The 20624-nt window shown below is 53.1% G+C and overlaps 8 protein-coding genes across 8 annotated transcripts; 5 read left to right on the top strand and 3 right to left on the bottom strand.

The window, feature by feature from the left end:
* Positions 1 to 108: 108 nt before the first annotated feature.
* On the bottom strand, positions 109 to 1677 carry CKM354_001093800 (glutamate N-acetyltransferase; the record flags this gene model as incomplete). Its single annotated transcript, XM_044806410.1, has 1 exon — positions 109 to 1677. One exon carries the CDS (start codon positions 1675 to 1677, stop codon positions 109 to 111), a length of 1569 nt encoding a protein of 522 aa, XP_044662345.1.
* A 376-nt stretch (positions 1678 to 2053) lies between these two features.
* On the top strand, positions 2054 to 3958 carry CKM354_001093900 (aminopeptidase P; the record flags this gene model as incomplete). Its single annotated transcript, XM_044806411.1, has 2 exons — positions 2054 to 2129; positions 2181 to 3958. The coding sequence occupies 2 exons, from the start codon at positions 2054 to 2056 to the stop codon at positions 3956 to 3958; spliced, it is 1854 nt and encodes a 617-aa protein (XP_044662346.1).
* A 411-nt stretch (positions 3959 to 4369) lies between these two features.
* CKM354_001094000 (uncharacterized protein) lies at positions 4370 to 4996 on the top strand (the record flags this gene model as incomplete). Its single annotated transcript, XM_044806412.1, has 1 exon — positions 4370 to 4996. One exon carries the CDS (start codon positions 4370 to 4372, stop codon positions 4994 to 4996), a length of 627 nt encoding a protein of 208 aa, XP_044662347.1.
* An 880-nt stretch (positions 4997 to 5876) lies between these two features.
* CKM354_001094100 (uncharacterized protein) lies at positions 5877 to 7508 on the top strand (the record flags this gene model as incomplete). Its single annotated transcript, XM_044806413.1, has 1 exon — positions 5877 to 7508. One exon carries the CDS (start codon positions 5877 to 5879, stop codon positions 7506 to 7508), a length of 1632 nt encoding a protein of 543 aa, XP_044662348.1.
* A 1469-nt stretch (positions 7509 to 8977) lies between these two features.
* Positions 8978 to 10177, bottom strand: CKM354_001094200 (phosphatidylinositol N-acetylglucosaminyltransferase GPI19; the record flags this gene model as incomplete). The annotated part of the gene is made up of 1 exon (XM_044806414.1): positions 8978 to 10177. The coding sequence occupies one exon, from the start codon at positions 10175 to 10177 to the stop codon at positions 8978 to 8980; it is 1200 nt and encodes a 399-aa protein (XP_044662349.1).
* An 886-nt stretch (positions 10178 to 11063) lies between these two features.
* CKM354_001094300 (uncharacterized protein) lies at positions 11064 to 13022 on the top strand (the record flags this gene model as incomplete). The annotated part of the gene is made up of 1 exon (XM_044806415.1): positions 11064 to 13022. The coding sequence occupies one exon, from the start codon at positions 11064 to 11066 to the stop codon at positions 13020 to 13022; it is 1959 nt and encodes a 652-aa protein (XP_044662350.1).
* Positions 13023 to 13842: 820 nt separating this feature from the next.
* Positions 13843 to 16232, top strand: CKM354_001094400 (uncharacterized protein; the record flags this gene model as incomplete). Its single annotated transcript, XM_044806416.1, has 2 exons — positions 13843 to 14915; positions 14966 to 16232. 2 exons carry the CDS (start codon positions 13843 to 13845, stop codon positions 16230 to 16232), a joined length of 2340 nt encoding a protein of 779 aa, XP_044662351.1.
* Positions 16233 to 16341: 109 nt separating this feature from the next.
* CKM354_001094500 (phosphoribosylformylglycinamidine synthase) lies at positions 16342 to 20421 on the bottom strand (the record flags this gene model as incomplete). Its single annotated transcript, XM_044806417.1, has 1 exon — positions 16342 to 20421. The coding sequence occupies one exon, from the start codon at positions 20419 to 20421 to the stop codon at positions 16342 to 16344; it is 4080 nt and encodes a 1359-aa protein (XP_044662352.1).
* Positions 20422 to 20624: the final 203 nt, after the last annotated feature.

The raw sequence follows: 20624 nt of genomic DNA on the forward strand, positions 1-20624 counted from the left end.
CAGTAGTAGCATAGATGATAATGAATAAGAAGCATGACAAGCAATCGGAATGCCCAATTTTTCCTATATCTTACAGAACTTCGTGCCCGAGAAAGCTGATTAGAATTCTCAAGTCCTGTAGTCGCCGTTAATGGTCACGTACTCGTGACTGAAATCGCAAGTCCAGAACACAGCTTCATGTGTCATACGCTCCTTTCCATCATCATTGATGGCTGGCTCATCACGGTCTTCCAATCTGACGAGAATTTCCAAATCTTCCATTTCCAGAATCTCCTTCGCGCGTACTTCGTCTACATCTTGTGGCTCACCACGAATCAAGAGCTTGAGCTCTTCGGACCCATCTGCAGGGATGAAAGACACCGAAGTCATGCCAGGCTCGACTTGGTGGATTTTATCGTAGGGAATCTTGGTCTTTGTGCGAATCATCATTCCCTTGGTGAGATCTTTGCGGGAGATGGTCTGCGAGGACATGATACCTGGGGCGTAGCCGATTGCACAGAGAATGCGACCCCAGTTGGCGTCTTTGCCGTAGAGGGCGGTCTTGACGAGGGCGGAGCGGGCGATGGAAACTGCTGCGCGTTTGGCGGTCACTTTGGAGACGTCGGATCGTACGCGAATGGTGACGAATTTTGTGGCGCCTTCACCGTCGCGGACGACGAGTTTGGCGAGATCTTTGAGGAAGTCGCTGAGCACTTGTTCGAAGGCGGCCATGTCTGGTGACACTTCTGATTTGACGAGGCGTCTGTCGGGGTTGCGGGATTTGTTTTGGAATGGGTTCGGATCCTTGAAGGAGTATGAGAGTGCTTTGGCATCGGCTGGTGCGGCGGCACCATTGGCGAAGAAGGCGAGCGTGTCGTTTGTGCTGGTGTCTCCATCGATGGAGATGCTGTTGAACGAGTCGACGACGGTCCTTTGAAGGAGGACGGGCATTGAAGCTGAGTCGATCTTGGCGTCGGTGCACACGATGGCGAGGAGAGTGGCCATGTTCGGGTGGATCATGCCTGCACCTTTCGTCATGCCGGCGATGGAGTATGTGGTGCCTGGGGACGATGGAAGAGTGAATTGTCGAGAGATGAGTTTGGGGAAAGTGTCGGTCGTGCAGATGGCATTCGCCGCGTTGAGCCAATGCTCGTGAGTGCTGCCGATATTTGATTTCAGCTTGGGGATGGCACTGGTGATTTTCTCGATGGGTAGCTTCTGGCCGATCACGCCTGTGCTCATGACGAGTGTTGATGGGGTTTCCTGGTTCTCGCCGTTGTTGAATGCACTGTCAGTTGTTCTGGCCATGATTTCGGCGTGCTCTCGACCTTCCACGCCCGTCACTGCGTTGGCACATCCGGAGTTGACAACCACGCCTCGAAATCCTTGGGAGTGATTGTTACGCAGCAGTCTTTGGGACACCTGCACTGGTGCAGCTTTGAAGATGTTCTGAGTGAATACTGCCGTCGCGGGACATGGCTCCTCAGACACGACGAGAGCCAGATCATCGTACTTTGTGTTGCTCGCTTTCACGCCAGCAAAGGCGCTGCCGGCCAGAAAGCCTTTCGGATAAGTGCCAGACGTAGGTACATATTTCTGTTTTGCCGCCGGAATAGTTCTGTCGGCGGGCGCTGAATATTGGCGGACTTGGACTGCTGCGGCAAGCAGTCTTCTGGCTGCTGTGCCCTTCGGGGCCATGTTTACGGCGAAGGCAAACTGAGCTGTATCAAATTGAGATCAAAACCAATGGCCAGTCCAAATCGTGTTGTGCCAGTGTCGGCACGGCACCCTAAGCTAAAGTTCCTGCCCGTCTTATAAGGGATTTGATGCAGTGATGTTGAGTCAATGGTAGACTCATGGCCATTTCTGATACGCAGCTTTCGCCTCGCGCGACTTTCAATGGTTGTCCCGAAGTTTGTCCGATATCTGGCCATCGACTGGAGCTCTGCATCAAAGTGATCACATGTCACCATCGGGCTAGGTTATGTTCATCAACACCGCTCGCTGCTTGTTCAAAGGCGCTGGAACGCCGCTTCGTTCATTCTCCACAAGTAGATCACTTCGAGCCATCGAAATGGAAAAGGTCGATACCACGGAACGCCTAAAGGCGCTTCGATCGCTCATGAGCCAGCACAAGGTAGATCTCTACAGTATGCTTGATCAGTTCATATATGCAGTGATGGCTGACTGACGAACGACAGTCGTGCCATCTGCCGACGCACATTCCTCCGAATACATAGCGCCCACCGATGCGAGACGGGAATACATCTCTGGCTTCTCTGGCTCAGCGGGAACGGCCATCATCACACAAACGAAGGCTGCCCTAGCCACAGATGGACGCTACTTCAATCAAGCCAGTCAGCAGCTAGACAGCAATTGGGACTTGCTCAAGCAAGGTCTGCAAGATGTACCAACATGGCAAGAGTGGACAGTTGAGCAAGCAGACGGCGGCAAGACTGTCGGCGTAGATCCCACAACCATCACCGCTACGGAGAGCAGAAAGCTGGCCGAGAAGATCAAGAAGAAGGGCGGCAAAGAGCTCGTCGCCGTCGCTGAGAACCTCATCGACAAGGTATGGGCCAAGGAGAAGCCCGCGCGTCCCAACGAGCCTGTGCGTGTTCTGGGACAGGAATATGCGGGCAAAAAGTACCAGGAGAAGATTGAGGAACTGAGGAAAGAGCTGGACAAGAAGAAGGCTGCCGGATTCGTTGTCAGCATGCTTGACGAGGTCGCATGGCTCTTCAACTTGCGCGGCAATGATATCCCATACAACCCTGTCTTCTTCTCCTACGCTGTGGTCACACCAACGACAACAACGCTCTACATCGACGAGAGCAAACTTCCCGATGACGCCAAAGCTCATCTGAGCGGAGTGCACATCAGACCGTACGAGGATATCTTCTCGGACATTGCCACACTTGCGGCAGAGCAGTCCACAGCGGTCAACGGAGGCGAGGAAAGTGCGCCAAAGAAGAAATTCCTCATCTCGACAGCAGCGTCCTGGGCACTGCAGCGATCACTCGGAGGCGAGGAGAACGTCGATGAGGTGCGATCTCCCATCGGCGACGCAAAAGCCATCAAGAATGCCACAGAATTGGAAGGCATGCGACAATGCCACATTCGTGATGGCGCAGCACTCATCGAATACTTCGCCTGGCTTGAGCACCAACTTACGGCAGAGAAGGCAGAGATCGACGAGGTCACTGCTGCGGACAAGCTGGAGGCGATTCGCAGCAAGCATGACAAATTTGTTGGGCTGTCTTTTGATACGATATCCTCCACGGGGCCGAACGCCGCCATTATCCATTACAAACCTGAGCCAGGGAGCTGCTCCGTGATCGATCCGGCTAAGATCTACCTGTGCGACTCCGGCGCTCAATACCTCGATGGCACGACGGACACGACCCGGACACTGCATTTCGGCACTCCTGATCCTAAAGAGATCGAGACATACACACTAGTACTGAAGGGCAACATCGGTCTCGAACTTGTGGTCTTCCCCAAAGGTACTTCCGGGTTCGCTCTCGATATGCTTGCGCGGCAATTCCTGTGGCAGAATGGTCTCGAATATCGTCACGGTACCGGCCATGGTATTGGCAGCTTTCTCAACGTGCACGAAGGTCCAATCGGTATTGGCCAACGCATACAGTACTCAGAAGTGCCACTATCTGTCGGCAATGTCATCTCGGATGAACCAGGCTACTACGAGGATGGCAACTTCGGCATTCGGATCGAGAATGTAATCATGGTGAAAGAAGTCGAGACAAAGTACAAGTTCGGTGACAAACCATACTTTGGATTCGAACATGTGACAATGGTGCCGCTCTGTCGCAAGCTGGTCGATGTCTCGTTGTTAACGCAGAAGGAGCTGGACTACATCAACGCCTACCACAAGGAGGTGTGGGAAAAGACGAGTCCCTTCTTCAAGAACGACGAAAAGACGCTCAAGTGGCTAGAGCGGGAATGTCAGCCATACTAGAGCTACAACTCTCGCTTTACCTCGCGACGCTTTCACTGAGAGAACACTACAGCGAAGCGAGACTCTTGTACGTGGATGCCCCGTCAACGCTGCTCCTTCAGACAGGCATGAAGTGCCAGGAACTTGCGTCGATGCCTGCATGTGTAGAGACTTCAAGCATGTCGTTCTTCGGAACATCTCGCCTGCCAAGCATTACCGAGGCTCAGCTTCTGAACCCTGCCCGGCCGCAACTTCCATTCTCCCACTCCCACTGTCAACTGAGGCGCCGCGCTTTGCGCGTGTTGATATCTCGCAACTCATAGGACTCTCACTTCTCTTATAGCCATTATACAATAGAGTAGAGACCCGACACCTTTCCTTACACTCCTAGAGAGACATTCCTTATCCTTGCCCTCAAGATCGCTGACCACCATGGCACCGGACGATTCCACAGCCTCGTTTCGACGCATTCCATGGACCGCACGCCTCCTCAATGATCCCGATGTGATCGCTCGTGTGCCGAATTCCAGACTTCCCAAACGCGACACCGAAGACAGCCTCTACGCCGAAATCCTCAAAACCGACCGCACGATCCGAAACTGCATAGTCGTCTATCGCAAATCAGCCAATGCCGAAGATGAAATCTCAGAAGCTACGACATTATACGAAGTAGGCGATGGAATGAACGGGCATCCTGAAATCATACATGGGGGAATCACAGCGACGATGATAGATGAAAGCATGGGGATCATGCAAATGGAGAATCTTGAGCGGAAGAGGAGGAAAGAGAAAGAAGTTGCCGAAGAGGAAAAGAGGGAACCTTCAGAGGGGTTGAGTGCTTTCACGGCGTATTTGAATGTGCAGTATTTGAAGCCTGTCAGGACACCGGCTGTGATTGCGGTTACGGCGAGGAGGGTTAGAAAGGAGGGGAGGAAAGAGTGGCTTGTGGCTGAGTTGAAGCAGTGGCATGGGGATGAGGGGACGGGAGAGGTTGTGGTTTGTGCTAAGGGGGAGTCGTTGTGGATTACACCGAAGGCGAAGGAGTATAGTAAGCTGTGAGATGTGTGCCAGCAGCTCCTCTCGCTCGAGAGGGACAAGAGGTACAAGGAATTGTGAGCCACAAGAGCTGGACTTTCCGATTGGCGAGAGTGTTCGAAACGCGGATCGCTGTTCCACGACAGGCTCTGCGCTGGAGCAGGCCTGCTTGAATGTGCACAGCGAAGCTGCACCCTCGAGTGGTGTAGTCACCACCCTTGTCTTGCCCAACACTCTGCTCATCCTTGGTCGTCACAGCGAACCGAACACGCCTGTGCAGATCGGTGCGTCGGGTGGCATTGACTGCAAGTGCAGTCAACAGATATCATGAATGCCTCAAAGTTGCACATCCCAACGCCTTCAATCGTCCAAGCCTACTTCTTTCACATCCTAGCGCAACTCTCCCTCAAGCAATAACGAAGCCCAATGATATGCTTCCGAGGCTCATCCCACGCGAGCTAGTCCCACGAGCTCGAAAGCAGATCCTTGGCATAGCGCGTGGCTGTTCGTCGTCATCGAGAACGACACGGGAAGCAACGATCACAATACAACACTACAGCAACCAGGCTCGGACATGCAATTCGCTTGTACATACCATCATCAGCTGCATTACGTTTGCTCCCCGACATGAGATAAACACCATCTATCTGCGAACCAGATAGAGCCATTCCTCTTTGAGAAGGAACAGCCGAGAGAGCATCGTCAATCTCGCAGGTCGCTACTTTGTGCCCAGATTTGCGGAGGTCTTGCTTGGCCCATCCTTTGGCTGGGGTTCTTATCATCCTTTGCTGCTTGCTTTAGGTTTGTCGCGTGGTTCTTGATCTTCTTGCTTCTTCTTGCTGTGGTATACTATTGAGAAGCAGGAACTTACTCCCCAGCGCAGCAGCAACGCCCATCAGAAGACATGGACATCGAAGCCGACCAGGATAACAAGTCTGATAGGAAGAACTCCGTCCAAAGCGTCAACGATGCACACGATCTTGCCATCCTTGGCCATGTCGAGGAACTTACGAGGAAATTCGACCCGTGGTCTATGCTGGCTCTGGCTTTCAGTATTCTCGGAACGTGGAGCACATTAGCAGTTGGTCTATCTTCTGGCCTTGCCAATGGCGGTCCCGTCTCGATCCTTTGGGGCTTTATTGTCGTCTTCATTTGCAATATATGTATCGCTCTTTCGCTGGGAGAACTCTGCAGTGCTATGCCGACGGCTCTTGGTCAGGCGTATTACATCCATCGACTCTTTGATACGCCTATTGGCCGGTTTTCTAGTTACATGTGTGCGTGGATCAATACGTTTGGATGGTGGACTTTGACTGCTAGTCAGGCGGCTTTCATGACTGAATTCATGCTTGGGATGAAAGTCATGTTTGATACTGAGTGGAGCGGGGCTGGCAAAGGATGGGTCCAGTTTCTGGTCTACTTGGGTGTCATTCTGGCTTTCACGGCGACGAACGTTGTGGCTTGCCGCAAGGATAAGGTCTTGCCCATCTTCAACGATGTCATCGGACTTTGGTACATCGCCCTCTTCTTCATGATCTCGCTGGCGTTGTTGATCTCTGTGGGCACCCGAGATGGTATGTCGTTCCAGCCAGCATCGTTCGTGTTTGGGAGGTGGCTCAACGGAACTGGCTGGCCTACGGGTGTCGTCTGGTTCACGGGTCTCCTGCAAGGCGCATACGCTTTGACTGCTTTCGATGCTGTGATTCATATGATTGAAGAACTGCCAGAACCACGCAAGAATGCACCAAGGATCGCATGGCTAGCGGTGTCGCTTGGAGCGGCTACTGGATGGATCTTCATGGTGGTCTGCCTCTTCTGCATTCAGGACTTGGAGACTGTCATCGATGGTCCGACGGGGCTCCCTTTCAGTGATTTGGTTCTGCAGACTATTGGCAGGACAGGTAGCTGCGTGCTGTTATCCTTGTTGGTGGTCAATGGTCTGGGACAAGCTGTTAGTATGGCAACCACTGGCAGTCGCTTGACATGGGGTTTCGCTCGAGATGCAGGAATCCCATGGAGTGGATACTTCTCCAAGGTGGATCCATTCTGGAAGGTGCCCGCGAGAGCTCTTTGGCTACAAGGAGCACTGATCGCATTGGTCGGGATCCTCTACCTATTCGCAAACACAGTCTTGGAGGCCATTTTCAGTGTCGCCACCATTGCTCTGACCATCTCGTACGGCATGCCCATTCTTGCTCTGGTATTGGCTGGTCGGGACAAATTGCCCGCTGGCGGGACATTCAAGCTAGGAAAGCTGGGCCCTCTGTGCAACTGGGTGTCGGTCATCTATTGCAGCATCACCACCGTCTTCTTCTTCTTTCCGGGAGAGCCTAATCCAGCTCCGGCGGACATGAACTATGCCATTGCAGTATTTGGAGTCATGCTGGTCATTTCCCTGGCTTTCTGGGTCATCAAGGCCAGACGAACATATCTGAAGTCGGATGATGCCGCAATGCGGATTGAGCTCGCGCGAGAGCTGGAGCAGAGAGAGCTGGTGAATCCAATAATTGAGACTCACAAGCCGGTAGTAACTTGAGTTCAGCTCTCAAACGTTTCAATGACACATGCATAGCTCTCTTTCCTTCGCCGATTCATCCCCTGGGTCTGTGGCTGACGTGGTGCTGAGTGATGTACTCACGAATAGCTTCTGAATAGGTCTTCCGCAGCAGTCAGGATCGCCGGGGATGAGCAACACATTGGCGTGGCCGGTAACCGTTGTATGTGTGAGCACAAGAAGTGATCGAACGAATGGGAAGACCACCAGTGGAAGGCGCGCGTTGAGAAAGCCACTCGACTCCCTCGCGAAGGCACGCAAGATGCAGACCCGACCCATGAACCTCCTTGAACCGCCGTTGAGTACGACTGATGCCGCCTTCGAACTGCTGCTTGCCTCCACCGCCAGAGCAAACAAACAGGCGCACTGACCTGGACCCTCATCGCCGCCACCGCACCACCTCTCAGCCCTTCCCTCACTCCCGCTGAGTATTCATAAACCAGAGCCCCGCGGTCCCCTTCAAGCTTCCTGAGTTGGCTCAGTTGGAATCGCCACCTAACAGGCGTTTGTGGAAAAATGCTGAAGTCGCAGTTCGAACTTCAAACCACAGCAATTCCAATGAGTCCGCGGGACATAAACGACTCCGCGGTTAGAACGAAGCTCCCATCTTTTTTTTGTCTTTTGTTCGGACGGGTCAATTGTTTTGGCAGTCGTGAGTGAGGTGATTTGCGAGTGTTATCGGTGTTCAAAATGGGGTGAGGGGGCTGCGGGATGGTCAACCACTACTCTACAGATGCACCGCGTTGCGGCTGGTTGACTTCGAGTATTGTTTGATTGCTCGCAGGTCGCGATTCTTGTCGTTTCTACTACAGATGCTGTGCCTGGCGTGCAGAGATGTTCTGCTCAGGTTTCTCGTGGAATGGCACAGCGGTAGAAGGAGTAGTGGTTGAGCCATAATATCAAATTGCAGTCTCCATTCACATCATGTCTCATGGAACCGCTCAGATAAGTGATTTCCATCATTTCATTGAAACTGGTTCTCGTTGCCGACTCTGATGGCGACTCCCGCTATAAGGCCGGCCGGCCTCAAGAGCAATTCCTCCCGTCGGCCTTGCCTGCAGAACTTGCTCCCTGCCCACTTCATCGCCAATTCGGCTCGACGGCCTTGCACTTCCATAGTATCGCCCTTGATAGTGTCTGCGAATAGGACTCGATGCAGCTCTTCCACGGCTAACATGTCTCCGTCTCCGTTGCTAACAAAGCAGGTGGCTCTCCATGAAAGTCTCCGTTCGGACGCGGCTTTCTGCCCATATAGCGCTTAGGCATTCGCCGCCACGCAATCTGTTGCGTCATGTCTGAGAAGGGCGCGATGCAGGTCTTGCGCCCTTCATACCAGATTGAAATCTATCGGACCTTTCGGAGCGTCGAACGGTGAGCAGTGATGGATTAATTTATGCAATCTCGCCACCGCTGCTTTTGCGTCTTTACAAGTACACATCCTCGTGTATCATTCAACCGCCGTCATGCTCGTCTGCAACTTCATGCTCCTCGTCATCACCGCCATACAGAATCTCGCAGACGCCGCCAATTGGTATATCCATGACAGCATCAGTGCCTTCCATCCACAACGTCTTCCAGTCCAGCTCCGGCTCAATTTGAGCAGTATTCGTGCTCGACTGTCTGCTTTGCCCACCTCCTCGCGCTTTGCCACCACCTTTCTTGCCAACGCTCCCGTTGTGCTTGTGCTTGGACTGGTCATTCGCCTTCCAGCTAGACTTGTCATTTCGTACGATGTTGCCGTTCGCATCCACGACCGCGATACTAGCCGCCTCATCGACAAGACACTCCACGCTTTTGAGCGGTAATGTCAGATAGCCGACATTGTAAGATGCCAGCGCCACGTAAATGTAGACGATGAGCATGACGGTCCATGCTGGAATGGCGAGAGCCCACCAGCGGTTTGGGTAGTAATAGATGCCCAGCTGGTGCAGGAATGGAGAAGGTAAAAAGGACCAGAGCAGATACACAATGAAGGCCAGACTACTGGTAAGGTACAGAGTGAAGCCATAATACTCGTAGGTCGGCACTTTTGGGCTCGCCCGTGGAATAGGCTTTGCAGAGCGGAAGGTGCTCGTCAAAGTCGATGCCGCAGCCGAGTTTGGTGTCTGTGTTCCCGTCGCATGACCACGACCCTGCGGTCCACCTTCATCGCTAGACGGATCTGGTGTTGTTGGCCTACTATTGTGCGTGCTGAAGTTGGGTCGAAGCAGAGACGTTAGAGATGGGGATGGAGGAAGCGGAGTTGGCGGGCGGCCGTAGAAAGGCGGGGCAAAGGCGGAGGGACCCAGGTACGTATGGCTACGAGAGTGCTGGTGGTATATTGGAGGATGTGATGGGAGGTTTGCTACATGGCCATCTTCCTGCTCGCCATCGGACTCTTCATCGGACGACGCTGGTGACAAGGATGGCAGGTCGTGGGCGGAGTCGAGTGAGAAGTCTTCGATAGAGGCGGGTTCCGACGGCGAGGTGACATTGTCGCCAGACACTTCGGGAGACAGTGCAGCCGATTGCTGCGAGGATGTCCCTATGGTAGCATCGCGCTTCGAAGGACTGTCGCTCTTGAGAGTCGGCAAGTTCGGCGTAGATTTGCTCTGAAATCCGGAGGGCACCGGTAGAGACTTGGGCGGCGTGCCCCTACTCTGTGGCGGCATCCCAGCGCGGCGGCGATGCTGGCGGTGGCAGCGGTGATGGTCCGGTCGGGAAGTTCATCTCGAAATGAAGCTCGCGTCTCGGCAGCCACGCGATGGCCAGGATGACGCGACGTGTGCGCAGGAAGATTCGGCTCATCGGGCCGTGAGAACAGGGGCCATGGGCGAGATCGCTTATGGAGATTCCGTCCCATCTGAACTTCACGGACACACTGAACATCACAAGGACTAGTGAGGCTGTATGTTACGGAGAAATTCTCCCGGACACTTACCCCAGACCAATACAAAGCAAGTCACCGCGATGCGCGTATCAATGGGCACAATTAGCATGGCAAACCGCAGCAGCGATGCTTGTCTGGGAAGAGACATCATACCTTTCAGCGGCTGGCACTTCCATGCCATTCCTTCAAAGTCAACTCCTGGACGTTGAATATCTGAAGCCGTTGCCACCGACTCAGAATTTGCCTGTCCTCCCATGACGAGCGCCTTTCGAAATCGAGGTCAATGAATATCTCTTCATCATGCCTGTGACTACGAATGGACTGCAATACGATAGGAAGCACTCACGGCTGTCTCACGATTTTGATCCGGCCCAAGCGAGAGTTGACAGCTGCCAAGCCCGTATTCGAATGAATTCGCAGGACTTGGATGTTCCCAATCCTTCGCGCCGCTGAAGTGAAGTCTTGATATGTGGAGCTGACCAATCATAAAACGGTAGGACTCAATCATACGCCAAGGCGAGGTCAGATTGAGGTGAAGCAGGGATTGCACACCAACGATTTGTTATGCCAGCTCGTCAGAAGGATTTGAGCCAACCAGCCTTACGCAGTGTTGCAGAAAGCATGCAATTTATCAGAAAGCTAAGCCACTTAGGAGCCCCACATACCACATGCTGTGCCGCAAGGCTCAGCAAACGAGCGCACGAGCAAACGATGCACAGCACGATCCTGTGAGACAGACCGCGACGTTCAGGTCAGTGATCATCTCGCGACTCTCTTTGCCGCGAGTCTCAAATACAAATGTAACGATGACAACAGTATCGAATCGTATACTGCGCTTCGCAGCTGTGGTGCTGTTGCTCAGCCTCTTTCTGCTAATTTTCAGTTGGCAGTCCACTGCGAGTTGGCCTTCTAAGATCACAGGAACGCTGTCGACAGAGCCCCAGATACCACGTGTCGACCCCGGCAGCGACAATAGAGCCAGGCAACCCCGGATATCTTGCAAGGGCGTCAGAGGCGCTCTGATCGATGCTGGGAACAATGTCGATATCCCTCAGGCGTCAGCGGAGCTCTCAAGCGTAGCCTATACCGAGCCTACCTTTGGCTCGTATAAGGCTCTCAATCTGTCTCAAGGATGGATGACTTTCAAGCAGCGATATGGGCCGTATGGCTACAGCAATGCCTCAGCTGCACAGAGCGAGGTGGATTGGGATTCGGTTGACTGGGGTCAGCTACAGAGTGTTTGCGCAGAGAGCAACCGAGAGCGTTTCGGCCACCTCGATTTCTTCGAGCCAGGTCCACGATTTCGCAATGTCGGCGATACGCATCTACCTGAGGCCTCGCGAGAGAAGACAGGACGACAAGCCATTGTTTTAAGAACCTGGAGCACATACGAGTACCATCCTGAAGACCTTTGGAACCTGCGCTCCATCATCACCGAAGCCGCTCTTGCAACAAACGCAGACTATCAAGTTTTCCTGCTCATCGATCTCAAATGTAGCGACCAGCCTGAGTGCAAGGACGTGTTCTCGAACTACACCCAGTACAATCATGTCCTGGAGTCCGTACCGAAGGAGTTTCGCAGTATATCGGTCTTATTTGATGAGAGCCTGCAACGCAATTGGTACCCCAAAACAGAAGAGTATCGTTCAATGTGGCAGATTATGCAGCCACTTCAGCTGTTCGCCCACTTCTATCCTGAGTTCGACCACTACTGGCAGATCGAAATGGATACGCGGTTTACTGGGCATGTTGGCAAGATGCTACAGGGTTTCGATAAATTTGGCCGAGAACAACCCTATAAGCAAGCCCGCGAGCGAGCAAGCTGGGCCTACATGTCAAGCATTCACGGCACATACAGCGAGTTCTCGGCTAAGATCAATCAGTCCCTACACGGCGCTGCCACGATCTGGGGACCGGACACAATTAACAATGTCACACCATTCGGCCCAACACTGCCTCTCAAGCCAGAAGACGATGACTTCCAGGTAGGCGTGGGAAAAGATGCCGATCTCCTTTTATTTGGCCAGCTAAACGACGTGCGAAGATTTGAGAAGCAGGAAGACTGGGTGTTCAGGGATTGGTACCTCGGCGGCTTTGCAGACAATATTCCACGATACATGTCCGTACCCGCACAGGCGAGGGCCTCGTACGATCTGCTGGAAGCTATTCACCGCTCTCAGCATCAATCGGGATTAAGGGTGCCTAGTGAGGCTACGCTGCCCAGTTGGGCCCTTTGGCTAGGCCTGAAAGTTGTAGGCCTTCCACTACCATTGTACCAGTACCCCGAGCGGCAACACCATGAGCTCAATTGGGTCAGGAACGGAGGACTGCCTAATCGAATGCCAGACGGCATTGCCAATGGTGCAGGAAACTATCGAGGTAGTTCTCTGGCATTCTTTACCCGCCCGGTAACGTTCGATTGGTGGTCATCGCTGGCTGATCCGGTCTTTGAGCATTGGATGGGGACATATGGGGACAGGAGTCAAGATGGAGATCTTGAACACCCTGAATATGCTGTGGTGCCAAATGAACTGCCCACTTTCATGAGAGAGTTTGATGGAGAGGTATACATGCCGGAGCTGATCGTACATCCGCGGAAGAGCAATTCATACCATGCTCCTGGCTGAATGCAACAAACATAACGTTTCGCATGCACGCCATCGCGGAAGACATTGACAGCCGACAAAGTACAACCTCCGTCTGGTGCTGTGCTGCACATGGAGTAACCACCTGGCAAGGGGCTCTGCTGGCTCATCTGGCTCACCTGGCACATTGGATCTGTGCCAGCCACAACCAATTCAGAGCTGAACGAGGCTGAAACACGCACGCACAGTTCCAGTGGATGCATCGAGGCACGGGCTGGCTGGTCGGATTAGTAGCGCTGCATGGTCAGAAGTGCCACGATGCCTGTGACGCCTTCACCCCGAGGCATCCCAGCCTCATCACTGTTGCTATTGCCTTCAAAGAGTAACTGTCGGAATCAGTTCTTGGCAACGCAGCTCTAGGTCGGATCTCGCGCAGGACCTGGTAACCTGAATTCAAAACTCGTCAATTCATGATCGGTCTAAACAATTAATGGAATTGAGTTGGATTAAAGCCGAGACAGCCCTCAAACTTTAGCTAGGCGCATGACGCCACTTTCCCAAGCTTGTACAACCTTCAACCACCCTTTCTATTCTGCTCCGCCATTTCTCAGTCGGGTTTTGTCCAGTGATACTCTTCATGCACCTCGGATGTCACGGCATAGCTCGAAGTAGTAGCGATGTCACCTCATATGCAACCTCGTCACACCTCTACCGGGAGATCAGCCATGTGGTACCTGAGCAGGAAGGCGAGGATACCATGTAAGCGGGCAGATCGCATACCACTCAGACGGTACTCACCCAGCCATATCACCATATCTGCCTGGCTAAGCTTTCTTGTTCACTCATCAACCTCACACCGGACATGAAGTCAATAATCACAGGCATAGCACGCCTATTACTGCTGACAACCATCACTGCTGCAACCACTTCTGAGCAGCACAACTACGACCTGGTCGACCCGCTCATAGGTTCATACAATGGCGGCAACGTCTTCGCCGGAGCCTCTTTGCCCTTCGGCATGGCCAAGTCCGTCGCAGATGTTTCTGGCCAGAATACTGCAGGCTTTAGCTACGACGGCTCCAATGTGACAGGCTTCTCAGCTCTGCACGATTCTGGTACTGGCGGACAACCTAGCATGGGCAACTTTCCACTGTCGGTGCAGTACTGCGACGACGACCAGATTGCCTGTAAATATGGAGCCAAGATCGATCGAGCTGTGGATGTGGTCAATGGAAGCGTTCGAGCGCAGCCTGGATACTTTACGCTGAAGCTGGCCAACGGCATGGTCATGGAAACTACAACAACTGAACATACTGCTCTATATCGGTTTTCTGCTTCGAACAACCAGACGGATCCCTTGATTTTGTTAGATTTGACAGATCTACAGGATAGCAGACAGAATGCTTCTGTTAGCGTTGATCCAGACACTGGCCGTATCATGGGCAATGGAACTTTCCTGCCTAGTTTTGGCGTCGGTTCTTACCAGGCTTACTTCTGCGTCGACTTCCAAGGTGCAAAAGTAAAAGATACAGGCATTTGGGTCAACGATCGCGCAGGCAGTGGGCAAAAAGAGCTGTTCGTGAATCGTGGGTATAGTTTATTCTACATCCAGGCTGGCGCTTTCGTTCGCTTGAAGTCTCCGCAGAGTGGCAATTTCACAGCTCGAATTGGCTTGAGCTTCATGAGCACACGACAGGCCTGTAATAATGCGGAGACCGAGATTTCAGATTTCAATTTCGACCGAGTACGAGAAGCTGCTGCGGACGCATGGAAGTCGAAATTCACCAGCGTTACCATTGAAGCTGGAGGAGCATCTACATCGCTCCAGAAGACCTTCTTCACTGGAATCTATCGTACAATGATCTCGCCTCAGAACTACACAGGAGAGAACCCACTGTGGCAGAGTAGTGAACCATACTTCGACAGCTTTTATTGGTACGCATCCCTCTGCCTCGCAGCCCTTCTGTTCTGCTGACGCTTTCTAGCATATGGGATTCGTTCCGAACTGCATTCCCTTTCCTCGCTATCTATCAACCAGATGTGCTATCACAGCTCATCGGAAGCCTGCTAGACACTTACGTTCATCTTGGCTGGCTTCCAGACTGCCGCATGCAGCTCTGCAAAGGCTACTCCCAGGGTGGGAGTAACGCGGACGTAGTGATTGGTGATGCCTACGTCAAGAACATCAGCGGCATTGACTGGAATTTAGCCTACAAAGCAATCGTCAACGATGCTGAGAACGAACCATCCGACTGGGGCGTCAACGGCCGCGGTGGACTCATCAGCTGGAAGCAGTACGGTTACATTCCTTTCCAAGACTACGATTACCTTGGCTTCGGTCCATCTTTCCACAGCGTCAGCCGCACGCTAGAATACGCTTATGACGATTTCGCAATTGCACAAGTAGCTCGTGGTCTTGGTCACGATACTGATTACGAGAAGTATTTGGAGCGCAGCGCAAATTGGCAGAATCTCTTCAAGGCAGATCAAACTTCTATCTGGCCGAACGGGACAGATACTGGATTCGTCGGCTTCCTACAACCACGCTTCGCAAACGGGACCTGGCGATTCCAAGATCCCATGGAATGCTCGCCTCTTGATTCGAAATTTTGTAGCTATTCCAGTAATCCTCGGGAGACGTTCGAATCTGCTATCTGGGAATATGTGTTCTATGTACCGCAGGACCAAGAGGGACTGATTCGTGCTGTTGGAGGCGCAGACAATTTTGTTCGTCGCTTGGACTACCTTCACGAAAGCGGCCTCCTCGATATCGGCAATGAGCCAAGTGAGCTGACTTGTTTCCAATACCACTATGCTGGCAGACCAGGGCTTTCTGCGAAGAGATTACACACGTATATTCCGAGCTATTTCAATTCTTCCATTAATGGCTTGCCCGGGAACGATGACAGTGGGGCGCAAGGCTCTTTTCTTGCATTCGCGATGTCTGGGCTGTTTCCGGTCGCGGGTCAAAATGTTTATTTGATTACTCCGCCGTTCTTTGAGTTTGTGGGTTGGACTTCGCCTGTGACGGGGAAGACAGCCACGATTAGGAATGTGAACTTCGATGTGGAGTATGAGAATATCTATATCCAGAGTGCGAAGCTTGACGGGGAGGAGTATGCGAGGAGCTGGATAGGGCACGAGTTCTTCTTGGAAGGCGGTGTGCTGGAGTTGACGCTAGGTAGTCAGGAAAGTGATTGGGGCACAAGAGAGGAGGATTTGCCGCCGAGTGCTTCGAGTGGTGGAAGGTGAAGAATGGCCAAAGGCAGGACGTGTTATTCAGCGCTCTATCGAAACCCATAGTCTATTGACTCTCGTTTGCAAAATCGTGCTTTTACTCAAGCGAGGCAGGTCGCGCAAACTATCCCACCCAGCGCCTGGCACTCTTGAACATTCTCGTCCAAGGACCAAAGTCTCCCCATTCCTTCTTCTCCTCTCGTGGCAAGTAGCTCGCCACTTCCTTCAAGATCGTTCTCTCGGGATGTGGCATCAACGCTAAGACCCTACCATCTGGTGTCCTCACACCAGTGATACCCAAAGGAGATCCGTTCGGGTTGTATGGGTAAGCCTCAGTTGGTCGCAGATAGTTGTCCACATACCGCATCGAAACGAGTCCTTGATCAATCAGATTCTGCGCAGAAGACTCTCCCGACTGCGGGAACGAAGCGCGACCTTCGCCGTGGGCAGTCACAATAGGCAAGTACGAGCCATCCATGCCGTGCAGGAAAACAGAAGGATCCTTGTAGTTGTCCGCTTTCTCCGTGACTTGCACCATACACACACGAGCCTCGTACTGTTCGCTCACATTGCGTTCGAAAGTTGGCCAATTCTCTGCGCCTGGAATAAGTTCTGTCAAACGAGAGAGGAATTGACAGCCATTGCAGACTCCCAGGGCGAAAGTATCTTTGCGCTCGAAGAAGTTCTTGAATTCGGCGCGGGTGCCTTCGTGGAGCAGCACGGATTTGGCCCAGCCTTGGCCGGCACCGAGGACGTCGCCGTAGCTGAAACCACCGCAGGCAGCGAGGCCGACGCATGAGGCGAGGGAGAAGCGACCGGTGAGGATGTCGGTCATGTGTACGTCGATGGGACTGAAGCCTGCGACGGAGAAGGCGAAGGCCATTTCTGCTTGGCCGTTGACACCTTGCTCGCGGAGGATAGCGACGCGAGGTTTCTGTTTGATAGTGGCTGCGATCGATGTGGACCAAGGTAGGATGTTCTCTTCGGGCTTGAAGGTGAGCTTGTACTGCAGGCCGGGATTCTTGTTGTCGTCAATGTTGACCTTTTCGGCGTCGGCACAGTCTGGGTTGTCACGCAGGCGCTGCATCGCCCAGGAAGTGTGGTGCCACTTCTGTTGCAGCTCTGATCTCGACGCGCGGTAAATACAATCTGCTCCGTAGTGGATAGCGAGCTCTTGTCGGGAAGACTTGGGGACAGAGGCAATGGTGATGGGTGTCATAGGCGCGAACACGCCGCGGAACTGACTCTCATCCTTCTTGCGGATCTGGAATACCGCGCCCAATTCCTCGTTGAAGAGTGTCTCGATTACATCTTGCGGCCTTCCCGATTTGACGATGCGGTCGAGCATGAGATCCAAGCCGCAGCGACCTGCGAACATCATTTCCGCAAGCGTCGTGAACAGACCACCATCTGAACGATCGTGGTAGGCAAGCACGATATCGGTCTCGTGAAGTTGCTCGACAGCATGGTAGAAGTCCTTGATGAAGTCCACATCGTGAACGTCTGGGGCAGTGTTGCCAACTTGACCAAAGACCTGTCCAAGAGCGGAACCGCCAAGTGCCTTCTTGCCCCCGGCCAGGTCGACGAACATCAGGAGAGTCTCGCCAACGTCTTCGTAGCGCGCCAGTGTTGGGGTCCATGTGCTGCTCAGGTCATTCACAGGCGCAAATGCCGTGACCACCAGCGAAAGTGGTGCAGTGACTTCTTTGTCCTCCCATTTCGTCTTCATCGACATTGAGTCCTTGCCGACAGGAATGCTGATACCCAGCTCAGGGCACAGCTCCATACCAATAGCCTCCACAGCCTCATACAATGCAGCACCCTCGCCCGGGTGACTGCTTGCTGCCATCCAATTGGCTGAGAGGCGGATGCGCTTCAGCCTGTTGGGAATGCTTGCAGCAGCGATATTGAGCAGAGACTCTGCCACTGCCATGCGTGCGGATGCAGCAGCTGAGATCAACGCAAGCATAGGCTTCTCACCCATAGCCATAGCCTCGCCAGTGGTTATGCCTGGGGTGAGAGACGTTGCCGTAACAGATACATCAGCTACTGGTGTCTGCCAAGGTCCTACCATCTGGTCTCGGACTGTCAGGCCACCCACTGTGCGATCTCCAATCGTGATGAGGAAGGATTTTGATCCAACAGATGGCAGTGCCAAGACGCGGTCAACGGCATACGGCAGAACATTTTGCGCCTTTGTTGGCGATGCAGGAATGTACGACGAGAGACTGCTATCGAATGCAGGTAGTTTGAGCTTGCGTGAGTCGACAACCCTCGACATCTTGGGCGGCTTTCCAAACAGGGTCGACATTGGCAGGTCGATAGGTAGCGGCTCCTCTTTGGAGTCTCGATCCATCAAGATCAGTCGTTGCTCTTTGGTAGCTTGACCTACCACCGAATAACCACATCTTTCGCGCTTGCAGATCTTTCTGAATGCCTCAAGTTTATTAGGTGCGACGGCCATGACATATCGCTCTTGGGCTTCACAGCACCAGATCTGCAGAGGGCTCAGACTCGGGTCGGCATTATCAACTTCTCTCAACTCGAATTTGGCACCATAGCCGGAGTCATGGGCCAGCTCTGGCAACGCGTTGGACAAGCCACCAGCACCAACATCGTGAATGAATTGGATTGGGCTCTCCGATCCGAGCGAGGCACATGTGTTGATGACTTCTTGAGCTCGCCTCTCCACTTCAGCATTTCCACGCTGCACACTTGCAAAGTCCAGGTCAACGCTGCCTTCTCCGGACTGTATGCTGGAGGCTGCACCACCACCAAGTCCGATAAGCATCGCCGGGCCACCGAGCACGACCATATGTGCACCAGGGCTGACATCTTCTTTCCTCTTGATCTCGTTTCCTGGTCGCACTGTTCCGACACCACCTGCGATCATAATGGGCTTGTGATAGCCGCGCACCTCGGTTGTGTTCTCGTCTACAGGCACCTTCATAGACAGAGTACGGAAGTATCCAGTCGTGCTCGGCCGGCCGAACTCATTGTTGAAGGCTGCACTTCCAATGGGGGCCTCGAGCATGATGTCAAGACTGCTGGCAAGATGTCCTGGTTTGCCGATGTCGAGCTCCCATGGCTGACCATGACCAGGAATGTGCAGATCTGAAACGCTGAAGCCAGTAAGACCGGTCTTGGGCTTCGAGCCTCTACCGACTGCGCCCTCGTCTCTGATCTCGCCTCCAGAGCCAGTCGCAGCTCCGGGGTAGGGAGACACAGCCGTCGGGTGGTTGTGAGTCTCGACTTTTCCTAGGTAGTGGACGTCTTCTTTGGTCTGCTTCCATTCTCCAGTCAGCTGATCCGGGGCCCATTGACTGCCCGGATATCCTTGCATGACAGCAGCATTGTCGCTGTATGCCGATAGGACAAAGTCTGGGTTGACTCTATGGGTGTTGCGGATCATCTGGAACAGACTGTGGTCCATGACCTTGCCATCGATAGTCCATTGAGCATTGAATTGCTTGTGCCGACAATGCTCGGAATTCACTTGAGCAAACATGAACAACTCCACGTCTGTTGGATTTCGCTGCAAGTCCTTGGAGTAGGCATCGATCAGATACTTGATCTCAGACTCATCTAGAGCGAGGCCGAGCGTCTTGTTAGCCTCGCGGAGTGCAGACTCGGGCCCGGCGGAATTGTGCAACAAGTCGACCCTCGTCAACGGAGCAGGAGCAGCTTGAGCAAACATCGCATCGAGGTCGGGTGGATGCGTTGCGAGGTTGTCAGTCATGCGATCGTGCAATGAGTCCGGGCTGGGAATAGAGCCATCCTGTGGGGCCTGATCGAATTTGGCAGCGTAGAGAATGCCGCGTTCCACTCTCTTGACGGCATCCTCCAGACCACAAACATGAGCGATGTTCGTGGCTTTCGAGCTCCATGGTGAAATAGTGCCTGCTCTCGGACTCACGTAGAAGAGCTTGATGTTGGCATCGGCAGGTGATTTGCCATGATTGACCGCTCCTTGAAGAGCATCATACAGCTCTCCTTGCTCGGGGTAGCTGTCGTACTCGAGCAATTGCTGCAAGACCTGGTGTTCTTCACTTGTCAGAGTCCTGTGAGAGGAGACATAGTGCACCCATATCGCCTGCAGATCCTTGGCACCGATTTGTGAAATGAGCCTGTCGCGACGAAATTTTGACAGCGCGGACGCGCCAGGTAAGGCGATGTATGCGCCGTCAGGCTGCATAGTAGTCATGATGTATGGGCGTAACTGCCAGCGGCAGTTTCTGAGAGTCGGTCTACATTGTCATCATTTCGAATGAGCAAGTCAGAGCGAGTCAACTTTTTTGAAGCGCTCGGAGCGCGGCACGATCCGCGAAAACAAAAACTCACTTGCATGAAACATGTGACCTTTTACCAGCACAAAATGAGTAAAGTAAGGAATAATCGATACATCGG

Source organism: Cercospora kikuchii (assembly GCF_019650295.1).
Source record: "Cercospora kikuchii DNA, contig_00007, whole genome shotgun sequence".
In the NCBI taxonomy this organism is placed as follows: Eukaryota; Fungi; Ascomycota; class Dothideomycetes; order Mycosphaerellales; family Mycosphaerellaceae; genus Cercospora; species Cercospora kikuchii.